The 23,866-nt window shown below is 33.4% G+C and overlaps 2 protein-coding genes across 2 annotated transcripts; both read right to left on the reverse strand.

Annotated features, from left to right (window-relative positions):
• Positions 1-7,368: 7,368 nt before the first annotated feature.
• LOC105966714 (Plant basic secretory protein (BSP) family protein) lies at positions 7,369-9,001 on the reverse strand. The gene has a single exon (XM_012991300.2). It carries the CDS (start codon positions 8,707-8,709, stop codon positions 7,849-7,851), a length of 861 nt encoding a protein of 286 aa, XP_012846754.2. The 5' UTR covers positions 8,710-9,001; the 3' UTR covers positions 7,369-7,848.
• Positions 9,002-20,045: 11,044 nt separating this feature from the next.
• LOC105966682 (uncharacterized) lies at positions 20,046-22,205 on the reverse strand. The gene is made up of 4 exons (XM_012991272.2): positions 21,761-22,205; positions 20,677-21,138; positions 20,567-20,597; positions 20,046-20,468 (listed from the first exon to the last, which is right to left on the reverse strand). The coding sequence occupies exons 1-4, from the start codon at positions 21,837-21,839 to the stop codon at positions 20,288-20,290; spliced, it is 753 nt and encodes a 250-aa protein (XP_012846726.2). The 5' UTR covers positions 21,840-22,205; the 3' UTR covers positions 20,046-20,287.
• Positions 22,206-23,866: the final 1,661 nt, after the last annotated feature.

The raw sequence follows: 23,866 nt of genomic DNA on the forward strand, positions 1-23,866 counted from the left end.
GAGGTGAAACCTAATTGGAGAGGAGCTGCTGCCCCGACGAATCCACGCACCGCCGCACGCGCCGATACGCCGCTCACGCGCCGCCGCTGCCGCTGCCACGCGCCGCCGCTGCTGCTGCCGTTCACTGCCGTTCGTCGCTTGCTGGATCAGCTTGGTCCAGCCGTGAGTTGCAGCCCCGTGGATTGGTAATTAGCAGCTTGTACGTGACTCGTTCTAGGATTTCGATTCGTCGAAATCGCACGCTACAGGAGGTAATTAAATCGGAACTTTCGTAATTCGATTTGAACATGTTTGTATGATTATTAATTTGCGAGCATGAGTAATACGTGATTACATGTTTCGATTTTGTGAAATGAAGTATAAGCATGTTTCGTAATTTTCGGTTTTACGCGTTTTTCAATTAAATCGATAATTACCATATGTATGGCGGAAACGTTAAGGTACGTTGACTATGTGATTAGTTTATGCATGTAATCGAAACTAGTTCGATATAAAATTTTTAAATTCCGCTGCGTATACATGCACGATCCCCAACAATTTCATGGTAGTCAATTCAGCCATGAGTGTCCCTGCTAGCGACTTGCTCGCTGATTTAAAGCGTTCTTTTAACAGTTCCATAGCATTGTCAACCTCGGGAAGAGAAGTCTTAATGTTATTAGCAACGGTCATTCTAATAAGCATAAGACTAAGCCTATTGACTTGGTCCAGGCTTCAATTAGGCTAACTCCTTTCTCACTGTTAGCATTCGTTATTTCCCCATATTTTTATGTAAGCAATGTTAGGTCCAAATCCATAACACCCTAGGTGAATTGAATTTGTTCATACCATTCGGAGAAATTTGATCCATTGAGTGTCTTAATAGCAGAAGCATGCGAGTACAATGAAGTAGGAATAGTAATTGAAATAAATATAGCAAATATAATAAGGTAAATATAAAATGATGCTCACATAAGACCTTGAGTCAAATAAGATGAACTGCCGATATCACTACAAGTTCTCCTTTGGGTGAAATACAGCATACCTACTGTTCACTCTATGTTGGTGTAAATAATCTTTTATAACACTTAAGTAGGGTCTAACATAATTTATTTCACTCGTCAATTAGTCATGTTACCTTTAGATAAACAATTCTAATTGCTAAGTAATACAAATTATGATACCCTACCCAATTCATAATTAATTACCATAAAATCAATTATGGTAATTGATTGATTTGAAACGGCATATGACAAATCCCACCCATCATGGTCTTTTATTGCCATCAACGTCACAAATCAATTACCATAAAATCACCTTAATACCATAATTGAATTACCCACAATTAATAAATTATATTCAAAGGTTAATGGGCCATTAAATAAAATAAAACTAACATCACAAACTTACACACACCACAACCCAAGGGGCACACACAACTTCTATCTCCCCTTCGACTAGCATAAATGTGAGTCGATGAATGTTCAGGGTCGATTTTGCACATAGTCATTGACTTTATTGGATTTTTGTCCAGGAGAACGGAAGCGGTGGTGGTGTAAAATCTGAAAGAAGGGTGGCGGCGGTGGTGCAAATCTAGGAAATAGTGAGATGTAGAAGAGAGAAAAGAATAGTCTGAAAGTAGGGGTGAGAAACGAGACGTAAGAATGGGATGGAGAGAGGCGAACAAGATGAGTGGTTTTGTTAAGGGTATTTTTATATTTTCACACAAATCCAGGGAATCTCACTCATTTAAAATGAGATTTGAGAGTGTGAAATATCTTTAAAGTCAATAATAGTTAGTGCAAAAATATTTTAGAATCTAGAAGGTATTGCATATTTCCCATTACAATAATATGTTATATGTATGCATTTTGAAACAAATATTTTTACATTCCACTTAAAGTTGAATTGTCAGCAAATGCACAAAATATAATTTTCTAACGTGAAATGATTCCAAATTTCAATGGTGATATAAGTTTGTAAATGTTTTTTTAGAAATACAAGCAAGGTACACGTGCGTTGCACGTGTCGTAATATTATTATATGGTGAAAATAATTTTTTTATGTCCATATTAGATTGCAAGATGCCTTTTATTAAATATGAGTCAATTGGTTTTAGACCAAAAACATATTGCTACTTGTTGGTGATAATACCTACACGCAAGTGCACGTATCGTACAAGTAATATAGTTGACAATTAAGTCCGGATATCGATCCCACAGAGAATATTTAATTACTTAATCCTAGACACTAAATCCTATCAAGTATTATCAAGCCCACCCTACACAGTCGAAAGATGAATAATAAACTAAATTAACTAAACTAAATTAAGCAAATTAAAAAGACAAAAGCAAGAAAGCAAGTAAAATCGAACATTTAACCAGAGAAAGCAAACCTAGGATTTTATTCTCCCCCTATGTGATTATTACTCCCTCAATCCCTTCAATTATGCAAGTAATTAACTCATATTATTAACCTGAGATGCTAAATTAATCATAACCCGCTTCCGCGTGTATTACGATTCTAATACTCTAGATTCAATTACTGTATTCCTACGCAATTAATTCTAGAACACAACATTAAGCACAGGTCTCAATAATGGCTACTTAAGAGATTAACTATATTCCTATGTTAATACCACAAAGGCTCTTCTACCACAATTCTAATTATTAACCCGATCTTCCGATTCATGCGGTTAACAATAACATAAAAGCACATAATGTGATCAAGTTTATGCACTTAATAAAACAAGTAGAAGAAATAATCCAGAATTAAAACTTGCATCAAATCATAGAATTGGGTTCATAAATCCCACAAAGGGTTCGAAATAAAATCCTAGGAATAAAAGAGTTAGCTACTCATGATTAAAATAAAAACAAAATAATAATTCATAAAAAGATAAAGTATGCTTGTAATCTTCGAATTCTCCGTCTTTGTTATTGCTTCGTTGCTCTTGAAATTGCGTAAAAGATTGATGCCCAATTATGTGCTTGGCTTGCTCTTATATAGGGTGGAAAATTTGGAGGAAAAGGTAGTTTCCCTGTGCAATTAAAATTCATTTACTGCGCTTCTAGGCCTTCTCGGACGGCCGTCTGAGATTATGTACTAAAACTCGGACGGCCGTCTCAATTCCAGAGACTGCCTCCGTTTCTCGGACGACCGTCTGAGATTTAAGTGTAATCCTCAGACGGCCGTCTGGGCTATAATTCTTTAGATTTTTTACTTCTTCACTTTTCGCCCATATTTTCTCCAAAAATGCAGTTTTTACCCCATACTTATCCAATTCTTCAATTTGTACCTAAAATACAATAAATCAACATTTTAAGCACCAATTATCATTAAAACCCACCAAAAGCTCCAATTAAAAGGTACGATTAAGTGTACAAATATACACTTAACACTACTTCTGTAAATATTGGAGAAATGTAAACTACATCAAATCAAACTTAAAATGCTTCTCTTATCTTCTTTGTATTGCATATACATTGAAATTCAGGTGAATCCTAGGAAAACATATTTTTCGAGATTTATGATCAGATCTGCAGTCAATTACGAGATTTTGTTTAGTATTGCTATTGTAATATGATAGTTGTTGAAGTTAATGATGTCTATGTGAAATCATTGAAAACTAATACAACTCTTATAACTCTCTGGTGGGACAGCAAATGTACTCATAATAACCAAAATGCATCATCCAATTGTAATGTTCCTCATGGCACACCTAGTCCTTATGCAACAGAACTCTTCTTATTATGGATTACCCTTTCTTTAACCAATTCCATTTTTTTACTTATTGAATGATGAAACATACATTAGAAAAATAAACAAAAAACTTATAAGCTTGTGCATTAACATAATTTCCAGCTAGCAAAGAGCATGAATATAAATTATGTTCCAAACATACTCTAAACAAATTTAATTGGTCTATATGATTCACAGTAGTGTAAAGAGAAGGTTAGGTTCGTGCAACCTTTACAAAGAATATCGCTCCACATGACCGCAAGTCTAGAGTAGCTCTATAATGGTCTCGATCGTTTCAGAGTTAGAGAATTTAGATTAATTCGAAACATAGAAGATGAGAGGTTCTCATAAACAAAAAGGACACTTGCATATTTTAATAACATACCTTAGGGCATTTTGACTTTGACATACTATGTACCAGGCCATCATCCTGTCAAAATAATGACATAATAATTTCACAAAGTGAAACTATGTCTAATTATAAAGAATAAATAATTCATGGAAGAACTTTAGATATTGTCCATAAGTTTGCATACAATGATATCTTTGATATGTTACAAAGATTGAAAGATATATCTCAAGTGAACTTGTATCTCAAGGGTAGTAAAATGTGCCTTCTTTATTCTAGAGCACTGAGTTGATTGTCTATTTGAATGCATTCTAAAAGAGCGTATCAAGAGCATAATCTTGACCTGTATACAGTAAAACCTGCTACAATTCTAAATAAAACAATGAAATATATTAATGAAACTAAAACAATTTGTTTTTAACCATTGGTATGTCATGAAATATCAAAACAAAGAACGGACTACATGTACAACCATTTCTTCACTTAGCTTCCTTAAACTAACTATTTAGTAAAACCATTCGAGAATGCAAGATTGAGCTGAAATTTCTGCCTATGCATTTTGGATGGCTTCATTTTGTCCTTCAGCTATCAGTTTCATCATCATGTGACTACACCATGGATCGGAGAATCCATTTGTTGATGACTTCACATGTACGGTTGTACCTCCCATGCCTGTTATGTCTAAGAAAAATGATGTACATCCAACATCCTTATCTTGTAGTTTTGACGGATCATATCGACTTGCTATACAAGGAAAAAAAAAACGAACCAAATATAGTTGTTGAATGACCACCTCAACCAAAATTAAGCTATTATTATTTAATACTAATATCTTCAATTCGCCCCCTAAAGTTTAAGCAAATTACATTTGAAGCCTTGCACTTGAAATATTTGAAATGGATGGCGGTGGGATTCGAACTCATGACCTTTCATTTGGTCTGACTCTGATACCATGTTGAATGACTACCTCAACCGAAAGTGTAAGCTATTAGTGAAGTGTATCATTTGTCACTAATATCTCCAATAATAAGGGTGATAAAGCATATAAAGTAAACTGGCATAATTCACTCTAGTATCCCCTTGAATGGCTCGTAGATTTTCTATAATAATATCTCCCTAAAACTCACCTGAATAGTAATGGGAACCAGATCGAAGATTTGTGTTAAAGGAATTTAATATCTAATAACATTAAATTTTTTATGAGAGCACAACAGCGAATACAAGTGTTTTACATAAGGTGGGAGGTATTGTCTGCACGAAGGATCAGAGCCTAAAACTTAACTCATGATTTTTAATTTGGAGTAAACACAAAACTTACTAAATTAAAAAGGAAACTATCTATAGCCATTGGACCCTAATATTTAGAGGGAAAAAATATAAATTGGAAAATATAAGAAGTTCATGAACAAATAAAATCACTAAAAATTCAAATAATATAGAAGATAAAACAAACAAGGGGCATTAAATTTTTTGCCATCAAAATAAAAATCACGGAAACAAGTTTATATAAATAAATTACATGAGAAATAACTTTTAATTTCATGTTATATTTGTCTACCATTAGACAACATAAAACCACCAGTCAAGTGCATAAAATTTAGGGTAAATTCCACTTTCCCCCTTGTACTTTGGCTGAATATGACTTTACTTGAAAAATTGTCTCAATATGGCCCTCGCCGTTAGTTTTCAGACCTTTGACCTTAACACCGTTTGATCTAAGTCTGGAAATTACAAAAAAAACCACTCCTCCTAGCTTAAATAATTATTAAAAAATCCAAAAAATAAAAAAATAAATAAATGGTGGCAGACGTCGTTGGCTATGTTTTCTCGTTTCTTGATTTTTTTATTATTATTTTATTATTATTATTATTATTATTATTATTATTATTATTATTATTATTATTATTATTATTATTATTATTATTATTATTATTATTATTATTATTATTATTATTATATATTATTATTATTATTATTATTATTATTATTATTATTGTTATTATTATTATTATTATTATTAAATAATTATTTAAATTGGGAGGGGTGGCAGTTTTGTAATTTTAGAGCTTAGATCAAACGGCGTTAAGGTCAAATGTCAGACAATTAACAGCGAGGACCACGTTGAGACAATTTTTCAAGTATAGGGGGGCAAATGAATAGAATGGGGTAAAGTGATACCGAGCCAAAGTAAAAGGGGGGAAAGTAGAATTTCCCCTAAAATTTATATCACTAACCAAGAGATAGTCAAACCACCAAAAGTGAAGTCTCCGAGTAACTAAAACATGACAATCCAATATAATCATCTAATGCAAAACTACCAATAGCAATATAAAGCCCATTTAACAGATTATTCCCTATTTATCCACTCACAATTCATAACATTAGCAAAGATTAATAACATGGCAGTTCAATTCCTATTTTCATAAACGGGATGTGGAATACCAAGAGCCACGTAAATCAATAATTAAATTATGGTTTCCAGAAAATGTATAGCTTAGTCTTGTTGGAGAAAGACTAACAACTTTGATGAGATTGGATCACTGGCTAAACCCAAAGTCATGCAACATCACCTTTGGATTAAGTAAATAAAGCAGTTGCAGGATCAATACATTTTCTTTCTTTTGTTATGAGTCCCTGATAATGTACATACGTGAATTTGAGATGACAAGAAGAAGCCAATTGAAATAGAAAGTCCTTACAAACTTCACGTATAACATTCTTAGTCACAAACTATATCACAATGAATCTTACATGCCAATACATGAATAAAGAATTGAACGGAAAAATAAAATGTAATTGCAAGTAAATTTAGTAGATAAAAGTTAAATCAATAATCCCCATACATAGACCATTAATTTTATGAAACTGAAACACTTGGTTTGAATTACCCGAGTAGAAATAATTTTAAATCAATAACCCCCATGCATATAACCCATACATGTTTCATTAGGTCAATTAATTCAAATGAATAAAAAAAATTAACTTAGTACATAGAAGTGGGAAAAATATGCAAAATAACTTACGAACTTTATTAACAGAGGCTCAATCCGATCTTGACATGAAGGATTTATTACTTCATTAATCTAGAAAACTTTATCAATTTCTCAAAATTTAGGGTTCAAACAATTAAACATAGAACTGAGAACAAAAAAAATAAATAAAAAAGAAGAAAACGAAAAAGAAATCGAGAAGAGAAAGAAAAGATGAATGAGAACTTGAAACTGGAAGTTACGATCATTTATTTCTTTCTTTGGTGTAACCGATGCAAAATTGAAATTCATATTGAATTATCGACCATTGAGTTTCTTTGAATTTCTTATATGACTAACATTTAATAGATACATGAGTTCATCTTTTCAGATGCTTTTATACATTGAACTCTAAAAAGTATCAATTATTTTCATAAACATATAATAAAAGACTAATTATAAATTAATATTAATTATTTTAATTTTGATAGGGGCATTTTGGTCATCGCAACAAAGGGAAGAAACCTCCCCTAACATTCTCACTTTTATAAGTAGTATAGATATAGAATATACAAAACCGGCTAAAAACGAGGTGTGGCGCGTATTTGGCTATGAATGTTGTTGTCATCATAAATAAATTAAAGCATCAGGCCCAAACAAAGCAATCTCCACCGTTGATTTCTCCTCCCATGTGATGTGGTGGGACCTGAACTCCCTCTCCAGCCAATAATTGCTTCTTTCTCTTTCTTGTGGCAATTGGCCAATGTGACACCCACTCAAATCAAACTAACATATGGATACAACCATGATGTACTACACGCTGGAGAAGTTGTACCTTAACGACTCATTATTACTTGCACATAGATTTTGAACCGGCTGGCCCAATGCTCCATCCAATTTGCCATCCTCCCATCCATTTTTCATAGCTTGATTCAATCTTCTAATGAATCCGGGGCGGCGGCGCTCACAGTTGTTCAAGAACTCCGCCACCACCCTAGAGTCATCGTTCTTCCAACACGTGGTGGCTGATTGTGGAGGCTCAGCCCTGTAGGCGCGAGAAGAGGCGGCGGAAGAACCACCTAGGTTGTTGATGACCATATATTCCACAATACCGTTTATTAGATTTGTTGGACCATCCCATAGCCAAATACGCGCCACACCTCGTTGCATTGCTAGAACGGTGTCGTGACGAAAATTTGCACCTCCCATAATTGAAGGACTTATGGTGAGTACAAATTCACGGTCCGTATTTGAATAAACGGCATAATTATCCGTCAAATTCCGGTCGGATAATTTTAGAACTATATGTTTGACTTGTTTTCTAGAGGGAATAATTTTATCGTGATTGGGATAAAGAAAATTTTCGATAATTTTACTTGCCTTGACGACAACACGCGTGGCTTCATCGTTCGAGACGTAGAAAAGATGGAACCTTTTTCCGGCGACTGTTTGGCCGGAATCATTGACGATTGTTACAGAGTATCCTTTGGAGGCTTCGTGGTTTGCCCATATGGACACTATGCCGATAAAGGCCACCAACGAGAGGCGGAAAATGATGCCGGAGATGGGGTTCATAAGGTTGTGGTGTACATGGTCATCTAGTGGTGGGGTTACGGCGGCGTTTGTGGTGGAAGGGTGAAGAAGTGGCCGGATTAGGTGGTGGTTGTCCTCCATGTTTGTAATGGTGGGAAATGGAAATTAGTTGGAGTTGGAGATGTACAATAGTTGAGATGACCAAATGAAATAATGTGTGGCTGACTAAATAGATGACAACTAATTTCATTTATAAAATTTGTATGTTGCCATGTGACACGCTAGAGTTGTGTGTGTATGTGTAGACATGGTTTACTTTTGGTTTTGGTGAGTGTCCCATTATATATTACCTTTGTAGACATTCTGTATTATTTTATTTTCCACCAAATAATGTTTATTCCATAATGATTACAATGTTATTGATAATAATTTTGGGCAATTTGCTATAGTCCCTCTATATTATAATTTATGTCTGTAGATCCAAGTCAAAATTTCCATGTTTTAATAAATTAATAATATTTATTGTGACCTAAATATCCTTGGTTTAAATCAAATTAAATTCTAAAAATTCTCTCTATCAAAATAAATTCTCAAAAATCTAGCTTCAAAATATTAACTAAAAAATTAAATTAATTCATAAAATATACAATTTATTTTACTAACTCATACTCTAAAAACGCTATCGGTGACTCCGGGAACTGCGACGATTCACGCGACGCCTATGACTCTGTGAACTGCAAATACCAAACTGAAAATTAGATTTTATGTTATTGAATTGCAAACAAACAAATGCAAACAGCAAACTGAGAAAAAAATTCCAGAATTTGCATTATTAAATTGCAAACCAAAAATTACCCACGACTTCGCCAAATGCAAACAGCAAACTGAAAAAAAAATCATCATCATTAGAAACACCAACAAAAAAATTGTTTATGAAACACGTTGCAAACTGCAAAAACACTAAACATAGTGTTTGTAAAATGGAACTTAAGACATACCTTGCAAATTGTAAACCAGACGAATCGAATCTCAACACCAAATGCAATTCTTCAAACAACAAACGAAGTTAAACCAACCTGCAAACGAAAATTGCGAACACCAAACGATGGGAATGCTCTACATACGGGAGACACAATGCGAATTTTGGCTAGAATTTTAAATTTCTGAATTTTGTTTAGGAGAGGGGAGGGGATGTTTGCTGTCCTCTTTAATTCTTTCATCAAGAAATCATCTCACATCCCTGTTATTTCCTTCTCTATAATATTTCTTCATAAAAAAATAAAGAAAAAGTAAAAAAAAAAAAAAAACAAAGAAGAACGCGAGAGAGAGAGAGAGAGAGAGAGAGAGAGAGAGAGAGAGAGAGAGATGGAGAAAGATGAGGGATTAAATATAGGTTGAGAGAAACGTGAGATTGGAGAGAGAATAAATGAGATTTGTTTTCTTATTAATTGAGGGTGTTTATGTCTATATACTAATTATTTTATTTTATTTACATTATTTCTTTGGGCCAATGACCTATGCCTATATTCATCTAGCAACTAGGATTTCTACCTATATAAGTCCAAAATAAAGGGTGTTTAGCAAATATTTCCTCTAATAATTTTGATTTCAACTAGCTAAAGTTTTACTAGCTTAACAACTGTCGAATATTACGTTTTGGTCCTAATAGTTTGTTATTATTATATTTTGTATTTTAACTAAAGTTGTAATATGTTTATTGATTTCACTTATCCTAGTACTCTTTAAGTATTTAGATATTACAGTGGAATCTAACTTTGGTGGTGAAACACTGAGTTCATAGCATTTTAATGGATTCTAAATATTATTGCAACGGGAATTGATCCTTCAGCATTTTGTAGTTGTATGTTTTGATTCGTAACACTAAAGATTTTAAAATATTTTTATCATCTAACTAGAGTGTTAGATTAGGGTAACAATCAAAAGAGATTGGACCAGTATACAAACTAGACTCGATTGAACTTAGAAGAGAATCTTCAATGGTTGTAAATCTTGTATCTCTAAGGACAGTAGGGATAGATGTATTTAGTCGTTCTTTAGTAAGGAGCTTAATTCCAACTTTGACCAAGTTTATATGAATATATTTGTAATCCTTATCTTTATGTTTTGATAATTGGATGTCTCTTTCTTCAGTTTTGATACTAAAGTCATTTTTGAAGAACAAAGATGTGAGTTTTTGTAAATTTGCTTATTTGTAATCTGAGATTCTAAAAACTTCTCTCACAACTCTCACACATTTGTAACTGAAAACTCAAAAACTCATTACAGATAATATATTTTAACTGACAATTGAACACAAATGATACACGAATACTCATCCCATTAAATAGTTCTGGAGAACGCATTTCATCTTATAAACATAAAAATTGGCACACGATCATTAAGCTATAATGAGAAAATAAGTGCCCCTTAAATTCATTACATGGTTGCACAAGAATGTTAAAAATAGTAATTCATATTTCCAATATAGAAGTTGGAACATCATTCTAAGATGAAGACTGGACTTGTAGAAGTTAAGAAGGTTTCTTGTAACTTGTTAAGGCTTTTACATTTTCTAAGAACTTGGAACTTAGAATAGAGTGTCTCTTTGTATTCATTCCTACCCTATATCTTGTACCCAATATCAGTTTTTTATATGCAATAAACAACAACTAAAAACTAAGAATTTCCAGTACTAAAAACCTCTCTTGTTCTTAAGTGATTCCATTGTTCTCCACTTAGTAAAAATCTCTACACCAATTCTTGGTGTTCTTTCTTAACACCACACTTCCGCATATTGAAAACCCCAACAAATTTGGTATCAGAGCCAGTTTTCTTGGTTGGTCTCTCCACCCTTATTCGACGATCAAAACCTCTTTCAATTACGGAAATATACTATCTTTGCACTTACCCCCAACCAAGTACCCATCTTCGACGGAGAACACTACGACTATTGGAGTAGTCAAATGAAAACTTTGTATATCTCTTTAGATCTTTGGGATATCGTGGAGAACAGATACGCCGAGCCACGAAGCTACGAGTGAATCGTGGAGTGAAGCAGAACAAAAGCTTTACAAGGAGAATATTCGGAGAGATGCAAGTGCCTTGAGATATCTTCAACATGGCGTGAGTAAAACCATATTTCCAAGAATATTTGGACCAAAAAAGGTAAAAGAAGCTTGGGATATTTTACAACAAAGTTTTAAAGGAAATGAGAAAGTCACTTCTTTTTAACTCCAATCTCTTTGGAGAGATTTCGATAACATGGCAATGAAAGAAGACGATAGAATGCAATCCTTTCTTTCTAAAGTTGTTGAAATCGTCAACCAAATCGAAACCTTGGTGATGTTATTGAAGAACGTAAAATTGTTCGAAAAAATCTAAGAAGTCTGAACATGATAGAATATAATAAGTAAGGGTTATGATTTTGCTTAGAACTTAACTTTAAATACAAAATAAAATAGCCTGAACATGAATAAAGTAACCTACGTCGCTTAGGAATTGGTTAGATTTGGGAGGTCATAAAAAATATATACGATTAGTTATTACACGAACATGAATAAAAGTAACCGACTTTGTTTAGGAATTGATAAGAATTTGGACAATCAGCAAATTAACATATAAAAAGGAGAATCGTGCAAGATTACTTCCTCTTGCTCCATTCATTTATATTCATTTGATAGTATAATAATTGTTAAAAAGGTCTTCGCTCAACAATTTTTAAATATCTTAATGCATATGGTGAAGGGAAATACATATAATTTCATGTTCTCTCGTCATCATATGTATGTTTAGACGAATGTATCTCATTCAAAATTTTATTTTGCAACATCGATATGTACTATCACTTTCTACTAGACTTTTCTGAATTATCTACTGCATTTGGTCAAATGGATTAAATTTAATTGAAGATTATTAATAGAAAACTTGGATGATAATAAATTTTGTACTATAAGTTGAATTTGACTTTAAATTTCTATATTGCTACCATCTATAGTACTGGTTTCTGATGTTGTTGGGGATGTGGATTTTAATTTCCGTAGTCTATTTAAAAATAGAAAACTTGGATGATAATAAATTTCAATATGTAAGTTGAATTCAACTTTTAATTTCTATGTTGCTACCATCTATTGTACTAGTTTCTGATGTTATTGGGGATATGATCTGAAATTCCGTAGTCTATTTTTTTTTATGGGAAAAAGACCTTTATTCATACTATATCAGTCAAATTGGGTGGAAGAGCAAAACCTTCCAGAACATTATTACAAGGGTATTGAGCAAGGGCATGGGCTAATTTGTTTCCCGTACGCTTGACAAATTCAAACGAAATTTGATGAAAATCGAGAGCTAATCTCTTACAATCTTTGACAATGGCCCGAAAGGTTTCCATTTCGTAATCACCGTCTCGGAGTGCTTTGATTATTTGAAGGCAGTCTCCTTCGAGTTCAATGTTGGTCCAACCCTTCATTTTAGCAAAAGAGATAGCAGTGAGAGCCGCCAATGCTTCTCCGTCCGCCGGTTGAAAGCGTCTCCGTATTCTGAGCACCTGCCATCCAACGCTACACCCACCAGCATCCCTTGCTACTGCTGCCACCGAAATCCCTTGATGCTCGCGAGGTAAAGCTGCATCGAAGTTCACTTTGATATTGCCTTCCTCTAGTGGATTCCAAACACTCGGGTGACAAGTTTGCGCAGTAATCCTTGGCCGGATCTGAGCATCCTCAAACATAGTCATGTATTCTCTACACCAACGTATAACATCCGACGCACATAAAACTGTTTCTCCGTTAGCCTCCTTATTACTTCTGTCCCAAGATTTCCACGCCACCACCATTGCCAACAAGAACTCCTTTTCTCCAAGCAAACATTTCGCATCACAGAACTATCCCCATGTCGAAGATGTATCCCCTCGTTGGAGTTTCTCGAATGGCGGGGAACTCCAAACCCCATTCATACCTTGGAAGAGAAGGATCACGTGTAAAATAGATTTTTCTTCGGTATTACACCGACTACATATTGGAGATGGCCTGATCCGCCTCCTAAATAAATCTGCATTTGCCAGTATAATATTGCTACACATTCGCCAAAGGAAAGATTTAATCTTTGGGGGAAACTCAAGTTGCCAAATAGCACTCCAATCTCTTTCACTACCGCCACTGTTGGACCCTTCTCCTCCACTTCTTCGCGTATCCTGCTCTCTTAGGTGGTCCAGAATCATATAGTAGCACGATCTGACCGAGAAATTACCATTTTTAGAAAAATACCAAGTCCACACATCATCGGCGAAACCCCTGCCAAACCGCAAGAATTCTATCAATGTCCACTGGCCAAAAAACGTCATTAATAAGATCCATATTCCAAGTGCTCGAGCTCACATTCATAATATCAGACACGCGATCGGGAAATATCGTAGAGGCTGGACGTTTAGTGAATATTCGACGAGAGCCTCCGTCTCGAAGCCATGGGTCAGCCCATAGCGATGAGTCCCTTCGGTTCCCAATTCTACGGCAAAGACCCATTTTTTAAAAAAAAAGAATAGTTTTCCTGATGCTTCTCCATGTCGATGAGGGTCGGAGTCCAATGTCAGCACTGAATAGATGACCTCTCGGTAAATACTTTGCCGCCAATATTTTTGATAGCAGAAGGTCTGGGTTGGTGAAAATCCGCCATGCTTGTTTCGTCACCATCGCCAAATTGAAAGCTCTAAGATCCCTAAATCCAAGGCCCCCCATCCCCTTCGATTTGCATTATTCTCTCCAAGGAAGCCACGCCATCCGCCGATTTCCATTATGACCCCACCAAAAACGTCGAATAGCCGCCTCCACATCATTTAAAATACCCTCTGGCAATAGAAAACACCCCATTACATACGACGGGATAGCTTGTAGAACCGCTTTGATCATGACCTCTTTCCCGGCTCTCGATAATTGTCTCTCCCCCACCCTTTAATCTTGGACCAAATCCTATCCCTCAGATAGGTGAAGAGCTCCTTTTTTGAGGCGACCCGAATTCAACTTTCGAGAAATGTTTTTTTTTAGATTTTTCCAAAAGAATAAGTAAAATAAAGACTCTGTTTCTTAAAAAAATTAAAGTTCGATAACAGCTATAAAATAATATATTATATAGAAAATAGTAATATAATAATCATAATTAATGATAATGTTAAAGATTTTCAAGATTTTCAAATTGATTTTTAAAATCGAATAAATTGTCAATCGTACAATAACTAGTATTATATACCTTTTGTGCTGTAAAATTAAAAAAAACACAATAATATATTATATTTTTCATTTTATAAAAAAATACATTAAGCGTTTCACTTTATAGGATAATTATTTACAAATTAAAACAAGAATTTTTGAATTGATAGGGGTAATTTAGTCTTTTCCAGATTTCTATTCAAGGTGGTTATGTGCTAATTTCATACCATAAGGGGGTCATTTGCAAAATTTCAAAACCACAAGGGGGTTATGTGCCTAATTTCGCCATAAGGGGGTCATGTGCAAAATATCAAAAATACAAGGGGGTTATGTGCCTAATTTGATACCATAAGGGGGTTATGTGCAAAATGTCCAAACCACAAAGGGGTTAAGTGTTATTTACCCAATTATTTATTCATAAAATTATTTTCTATTATTTAAATAAAAACTTTACACAAATGTTTACAATCCATGTGGTAAAAGATTTAAATAAATGAGTTTTTATGTGATAAACCATCTATAATAATATTATAGGTTCTGGTGTTATATCTCTTTCGCCAATAAGTTCATCCCTTTAATATATATTATAAATAAAGGTAAAATTAGTGTACATGACAAAAATACCCCAAACCCTTTAAACTCAATTCTTAATTTTAACCCCAATTTAACTTCAATTTCATCAATTTTGAACAAAAAATTTCAATTTTTCCTTTTATGTTGTTTTATTTTATTTTTTTTTTATTTTTTTTGTTGCCGGTCTCCAGCATTGATTTTTTTTTTTTTTTTTGCTTTTTCCGCCGTCGTTTCCGACGTTGACTTTTTTATTTTTTTTCCCGAAAATTTTTATCCGTCTTTTTTTACACCCGGCACTGAACGTTGACCGTAATTTTACCGTCATTAACAGTAATTATACTATCGTTGACAAAACATTTACGTAAGTGTACTGTCTGACAGTACAATTATTGTCAACCACATCAATATTATTATATTTTTGGATTTTTTTATTTTGTTTGATTTGTTGACAAGTCAATGTAATAATTACTGTAAACACAATAATATTGTTGTCAAGCACATCAATATTTTTTTGGCATTTTTGTTTTGATTGATTGGTTGACCGATTAATGTAATAATATTACTGTAAACACAATAATATTACTGTTGTTGCTGGTAATATTACTGTCGTTATAGTAATATAACTGTGGTTGACACTAATATTACTGTCAACCACATCGATATTAATTCTGTTTTTTATTATGTTTGTCTTTGCATGTTGAACGATCAACATATTAATATTACTTTATTACACGATAATAATAAGGGTAAATTCCACTTTACCCCCTCGTACTCTGCCTGAGAGTCACTTTACCCCCTCGTACTCTCAATTTTATCAATTTACCCCCTTGTACTTGTACAATTTCCCAACACAGCAATTTTCTTCAATTTTTGTCAATTTTGACTCTAACGTCATTTGGTCAACTCTGTAAATTACAAAATTGGCACTGCCTATAACGCGTCGTTTCTTCTCCGTCAATATTGTCATTTCTTCTTCTCCCACCAATTCCCCTTCCAAGATATCCCCAAATTGAACCCCTAACTTAGTAAAAATCAAGACCCAAAAATTGATCGATTCCACCCAGTGCAAAGAAAAAAATATATGAATGTGTGAAACTTTCTCTTATCTAATCTCGAGAGTCAAAATCGAAAAAATTCAATATTTACGTCAATATTTTGACTTGACCAAATGGCGTTAGAGTCAAAATCGAAAAAAGTTGATGAAGAGGGTTGTATTGGGAAATTGTACAAGTACAAGGGGGTAAATCGACGAAATTAAGAGTACGAGGGGGTAAAGTGGTTCTTGGGCAGAGTACAAGGGGGTAAAGTGGAATTTACCCTAATAATAATTTTGTTGTGTTAATATTATTGTCCTAGAGAGTAATATAATAATGTTACTGTGTTAGTCTATAATATAGTTAATAATTACTGTGTTAAACAATAATAAAGTTAATATGACTGTCAACCACAACAATATCATTGTTTAAACGGGTTAAAAATGTTGAAGAAACAAAAAAGTTTTCAAAAAAAAAAAAAAAGTCAACGCCACGAGAGACCAGCGTTGACCGCCGCTTAGCGGCAGAAAGAAGAAAAAAAAAGGAAAAAAATAGGTCATCGCCGAAGACCGGCAGTCAACGACGGTTGACCGGCGGTGACGGGCGAAATTGTACTCAAAATTGGGTTTAGGGTCAAAATTGAATAATTAGTGAAATTTGAGGTTAAATTGAATTAAATTATGAAACTATGACCTATAAAAATGTGAGGTGGTATTTTAGTCTTTTACACACCTCTAAACAATGTGTGGACTTTTTTGTAAAAAAAAAATTTGTTTGGACCCATTTATGAATAAATAGCCCATGTTGGGCTTATTTGTAAGGGTAAATAGCATTTAGCCCCCCTGTGGTTTCACCGTTTGGCACTTCACCCCCCTCCGAAACCGATTTAGGCACTTAACCCCCATGTGGTTGTCAGATTGTAGCGGCCGTCTAATAAACTAACTGAAAATGTTAAATATCTAAAATGCCCTTACATTTCATTTTTAATGATAAATGTAAATTCGATATATTTTAATTATAAATAGCCCAAATTCAGAGGACTAAACTACAATTTTCATAACTTCTTAAATCCCTAATTTTCTTCTTGTTTTCCTTCACCTTCAAATTCGCCCCAACTATTCCAATCCCTTTAAAAAAATCCGTCTGAGACAACAGAGGAAATCATCGGAACAACAAATGTATCTCAAAATCCATTATTCGCGCTTTTTTGTCTTCTTCGATGACATCTCTGCAACTTAAGGTTCTCCTTCATCGTGGTTCTGTCTCCTTATCGTCATTTCTGTGGTTGAAGGTTTTTTCGATTCTGAAAATTGAAACTGAAAAAGAGGTCATGGTGATGGTCGGCGGCGGATTGATATTATGGTCATGACCCACGACGATGGTGGCGAAGACGATGACGACGGCGGCGCCGGCAGCATACTACACATAGAACGGGAAATCTGCTTTGGCTCCAAAGATCGTAGCTTTGTAATCCAAGTAAGCAAAATAAAAAACGGATGTTCAGAACGGCAACAATTTCGAGAAATTGAATGGATTGACTGATGATTGAACAACTCTTTCTTATTTCTATTTCTCTCTCTTCTCCTGGGTGTTGTATTATTCACGCCTCATTTTATTTTTCTTTCAGATTTTGTAATTTATTTTTATAATATATATATATATATATATATATATATATATATATATATATATATATATATATATATATATATATATATATACTTTTTTGCTTAAAAATGAGAACGCTGAAGTTCAACTAATCGAACATAAATTTATTTGAAAAATATAAAATAATTACAAAAGAATTCAGATATGTAATTTAAAAAATAATTAATCTAAAGGTTTAAATTATGTAATACATAATTTTAAAAAAAAATTAGATATTTCTATTTTTATTTTTTTTAATTAAAATAAAAATGAGAGATTGGTCTAGGGTTTTTATTGAAGGCAAATGGGCAACATTATCAGAAAATTCAGCCTGAGAAATCTTCAACCACTTCAATTTTGGGCGAGTGAGATACACTAACGGTTAACTTTAACGGATTATTAGACGGCCGCTACAAACTAACAACCATATGTGGGTTAAATGCCTAAATCGATATCAGAGGGGGTCAAGTGCCAAATGGTGAAACCACAGGGGTATTAAATACTATTTACCCTATTTGTGATGGATCCTCAAATAAATACTAATAACTACTGACATCTGAAGTGTAAGGGAGCAGCTAAAATAAATACCATTTTTTTCTTATTTCAGTACCACTAACATAAAAAATAGAAAATAAATAGATAATAAATAGGTAATGACATTATTACCCTTAACGGAAATCAATACCACACGCAAAATTTGTGTGGTATTGATTTTATTAAGGATATTAATGTTGTTACCTATTTATTTTCTATTTTTCATGTTGGTGGTATTGAAGTGAGAAATAAACGATATTTGTTTAGCTATTCCCGAAGTGTAAATGTGTGTCTAAAATAAGTTATTTTTGTTATACATCTGAAATGTATTTACAACGATTTATGCTAGGGCTGGAACTGGGTTGGGTGACCCAATGACCAGCCTAAACACCGACATTTCCAACAAACCAATTTTGCTCAAATTTGAAAATTGTTGCCGACCCAACATTTGTGGGTCGGTTGATGGTTGACAACCGAATATTTGATTTCGGAATGAGTTGGTTGATGGGTTATGTCCACCACCTAGTTGCTTAAAAAAAATCAAAGTATGGAGTTAAAATATGATTAAGAAGTTCAAAGTAGTTAAGAAAACATCTTTTATTTTATATTTTTTAATAAAATTATAATAATATAGTTGGTTGACCGGTAATTATCGGTCAACCAACTTTTGATAATATTGAAAATCACCAACCGACCAATTATGGATGGGTTGGTTAAAATTGTCGACCCAATCCAATGGATCAGTTAAAAAATTATTATCCACCTAAGATTATAATCGATAATGTATCGGATGGTGGATAAAAACCTACCCATTCCTAGCCAAAATTTTGCATCGAGAGGGTATAATCGATTTTCTCTCTAATTGTTGAATAAGCTTCTGTATTTATATTTATTTTTTATTGTACTGCTTGTTAATATTAGTACTCGAGTAAATCGTTAATAAATCTATAAATAATTAATAAAAATCATGACCCACGTGCAACGGACATCTCACTTACTGGTATTTTTTTTTTTTTTTTTTTTTTTTTTTTTTTTTTTTTATTTTTTTTTTTTATTTTGTACTTGTAAAAGTGAGAATGATAAGGAGGTTTTTCAATTTTTTGGTTGTCCAAAAATACCCTCCAAAACAACAAATAGCTAGAAGGCATAGTTTTGATTAGCAAGTTTTGACACGAGCTTTACTGAAATCACTTCACTTTTTTCATTAGCTAGTTTTGATTTATCCTGCAGAGCTTTATTCTGTTTTGCAACTTTTTCTTTCTTCCATTTCAGCACACTGCTTTTCAAAGGCATAGTCCCTTATGCTGTCAAAGTTCATCTGCATATAATAGATAGAACACTGCTTTTTAACACAGTTCCCTACTAAGATTCTCAGCTTTACCCTTCCACCCTTCCAAACACCAAAAAAAATTAAATTAAATTATATATATATATATATATATATATATATATATATATATATATATATAAGAAAAAAAAAAAAAAAGATGTATCATTATCAACAAGGAAACAGAACTACTAAACTGGTACTAATCACTAGTAGAATTAATTAATAGTTAGATCACTAAATTAAAAGAAATACAAAAATTCCACCAAATTGCTTCTTTCCTCTTCATCTATATCTATCTATACACTCCATTTCGGTGAATTTTCATCAAGAGTTGTTGACATCAATGCATGGTACATTCAAACCAAGAAATTGCTACAATCCTTTGTAACAAAAGCCACGGATATTTAATTGATTATATCATGGACAGATAATATAATAATCGCTTGAGATACTAATAATATAAAGTGAAGATAATGGATAAAACGTGGCATGGCAGCTGCTGAAGTAGCAGGAGTGATTGGTCGACCGGCACCAAAGACTCGGGATCCAATCGAATTGGTTATATTCAATACAGATGAACTTGTGCTGCAAAATTTAGGCACTAATTATAAGTTTTTCTCCTTAAATTTGAACACAATAACTATATATGATGACTTATAGATTACGGTTGTATTAATGCTTACCTTGTTGATTGATATTGACATGTACCGTAACCTGCATTCACAATTACATACATCAATAAACAAATAAATCTATTAAACAAGTTAAAAAAGAATAAAAAAAATAATCTTACTTGGATCGGTACTTGTTGTAACAGCAGTACCACCAAAGTTACAGCTAGTCGGAATCGGATTCTTCTGATAGTAAGTATTGAAGGCATACGAAGCATGATCTCGAATGGTGTTGGGATTATAACAACCAGAACCGGGCTGAATGGCAGAGCAATCGGCACCACCTTGGCCACATGCATAGTCCAACGCCGCCTGTAATGCCGCCTGCGGCACAGATTGGACAGCCACACACCAACTTCCGGCCGATGATGACAATGGAGAGTTTGTGGATAATGGAGTTGTGGTTATTGGATTAGCCGGATTCATTACTACTGGAAGTTCTGGATTCGAATCGGTTGGGTTTACAATTTTGGGATTAGTAGTTGTTGGAACAGTTGTGATAGGGGTAGTTATGTCCATTTGCCTTGTGGATATTGATACTGATACTGATAGTTTTCTGTGTTGTGTTGCTTTCACACTTGAACCTGGGAAGTACAATCAAAATCCAATTTAATTTTTTCTATTTTTTTTTCATTACATTATATATGCAGATGTTAAATTGGAGCTGTGATCTTAGAACATGGCATAGTATAATAAGTAATATAGCATCTAGCAAAACCCAATCTAGAAGATCTTGAACATTGAACAAAATTCTTTTTTATTTTTAATTGTTTTTTTTAAATTACAAAACTGGCTTCAAACTTCAAATAACTATGTGCATTACTCAAATTTGGAAGGGACAAAAAAATTAACTAACTGCCTCGCTGTAATAAAAGAATTTTACATGCATGGTATACAATTATAGCCAAGTACTTATTTAAAAAAACAATTACATGTGCAAAAGAGAGAGAGAGAGAGAGAGAGAGAGAGAGAGAGAGAGAGAGAGAGAGAGAGAGAGAGAGAGAGAGAGAGAGAGAGAGAGAGAGAGAGAGAGAGAGAGAGTAGTTTGTAGTTTATTAGAAAAAAATATATAAAAGACATTTATGTAACAAAAGGGGATGAAGGTGGGTTGAAAAATGATGAATTAGTAGAAGAAAAGAGAAAAAGAAATGAGCAAGAATCAATATAATAATGATGGAGAAGAAAAGGAGTAAGGCAGAGTGTAACCTGAACAGAGTAGAACAGCAGCGAGGTGAATTAATACTCCAACTGCTAGGCGGCAACAAATTATGATTCTTGTATCCATATATAATTTTTTTCAACTTTGTTTCTGAAAACTGTAATCCTCCTTCCTTCTCTTCTTAATTATCCGGCCAACTGGGATTTTATTTTAGTTTATGGTTTTCAAACAGAGAAACACAAATGATAAACCATTTCAATCCAAGGAAACATGATTACTACTCTTTCAAAAGAGAACACAGCTTTCCTGTCATTCATGATATATTTATGTATGTATATATATATATATATATACTTTTGTGTGTGTGTATGTGTGTGTGTGAGAGTGAGAGAGAGAGAGAGAGAGAGAGAGAGAGAGAGAGAGAGAGAGAGAGAGAGAGAGAGATATGGAAGGTTGAGACAGGAGATGGGGCAGAAACACAAAAGGTGGTGCAAAATTAAAGTGGTACAAGAGGTGGGAGAAGGAGAGTTAAAGAAAGTGAGAGAGAGAGAGAGAAATAATGTTTGGAATTTGAGTGGGGATTTGAGTTATGATGGTGGTAATGATGATATTTGGTATTTTACTTTTTCTCTTCTCTTTAATTTGTGCTTTATAAGTTATAACATTAACTTTTACGATCTCTTCTCTTTGTTATATATAATATAGGACCGATTCTAATACCCAGGAGCCAACATACTGGAACTCTCAACATAATAATTTCGTATTTCTCATTTCCTTTATTACAAGAAATGTCTTTGTTTGTATGTGTATATATTGATTTTGGGGTAATGACGTGGAACTCTTTTAACACCCACCTACGCTTAATTCAAAAATGGATTTTTTTTTTTTTTTTTCCGTAACGGTTGGAGCAAGTAAGACCGTATTAATTGACCCGCGTCACTTGACCCAGGTTCAAATCACCTTAATCAAAGACTTCTATGTGGAGCTTGTCACACATGATTAGTCTAGTGTAATATACGTCTCTCTATGATTTACAAACGGATTATATGAGACTGTTACTAGGTTTATCCAATGCACCTATATGATTGCGGCTTCTTTCGTTACCAAAACAATGGGGATATTTTCTTTTTGTTTTACAAAAAAATTCATCACTTACACATTCATTAGTAATTAAGGCAAATCTATATTTTATGACAAACTACATTGGGCGTCGTACAATAATACTTCCTTCGTTCCTAAATAAGTGTCGTTTTTTACTTTTCACAAAGATTAAGAAATTCAATAAATGTTACTTGATTTTAATCACATAAAAATGACTAAAACAACCTTTTATCATTTAATGATTTATAAGAGAGAATTAATGTTTAGAGATATATTAATAAGGTTAAAATATAGGATGCGGCTATATGCAATACTAATTGCACTTGTGCAAGACCAAATTAAAGAAAGATTCCAAAAGATTCCATTTTATTAAGATGAAATGACAAATATACCCATAAATTAAATTGGCTTTTGTTTGCTCATGCAAGACCAAATAACAAATGACAAAAAAATATGAAACAACTAAATTTCGACATTAAGGTGTCGAATATATGTCCATAAATTCGACACTTTAATGTCGAAATTTAGTAAATTTTGGACTAATTTGCTAACAGTTAAATTTCGACACTAAGGTGTCGATTTTGTACTCCAAAATCGACATCTCAATGTCGATTTTTACCTATAAAATTCGACATGTACATGTCGAAATATGAAACAACTAAATTTCGACATTAAGGTGTCGAATATATGTCCATAAATTCGACACCTTAATGTCGAAATTTAGTAAAATTTGGAATAATTTACTAACAATTAAATTTCGACACTAAAGTGTCGATTTTGTACTACAAAATCGACATCTCAATGTCGATTTTTGGCTATAAAATTCGACATGTACATGTCGACTGTGTCTGCGCGGGATTTTTTTTGGAAAAACGATATTCTAGCTAAAAAAACACAAAATGCATAATTTCTTGGATTATTCCACCGTAGATTCTTCTATTTTGATGTCTATTGACTCCATACTTGCCATCTTTGTAAGATTTGTTGAGTTTTGATGATTTTGAATGTTTAGGTTTTATGGGTTTATAGATGAGGAATGAGAAAGATTTTGA

The sequence above is a fragment of the Erythranthe guttata genome, chromosome 13 (assembly GCF_056151865.1).
Source record: "Erythranthe guttata isolate IM_541 chromosome 13, IM_541, whole genome shotgun sequence".
Taxonomy (NCBI): domain Eukaryota; kingdom Viridiplantae; phylum Streptophyta; class Magnoliopsida; order Lamiales; family Phrymaceae; genus Erythranthe; species Erythranthe guttata.

Bases quoted from the DNA above. Each gene is read 5' to 3' on its own strand.
- LOC105966714 (XM_012991300.2), bottom strand. From the start codon at position 8,709: ATGGAGGACAACCACCACCTAATCCGGCCACTTCTTCACCCTTCCACC.
- LOC105966682 (XM_012991272.2), bottom strand. From the start codon at position 21,839: ATGGATACAAGAATCATAATTTGTTGCCGCCTAGCAGTTGGAGTATTA. The intron at 21,139-21,760 runs GTTACACTCTGC...TGTACTTCCCAG, and splicing joins TGCTGTTCTACTCTGTTCAG to GTTCAAGTGTGAAAGCAACA. The intron at 20,598-20,676 runs GTAAGATTATTT...TTGTGAATGCAG, and splicing joins TACAACAAGTACCGATCCAA to GTTACGGTACATGTCAATAT.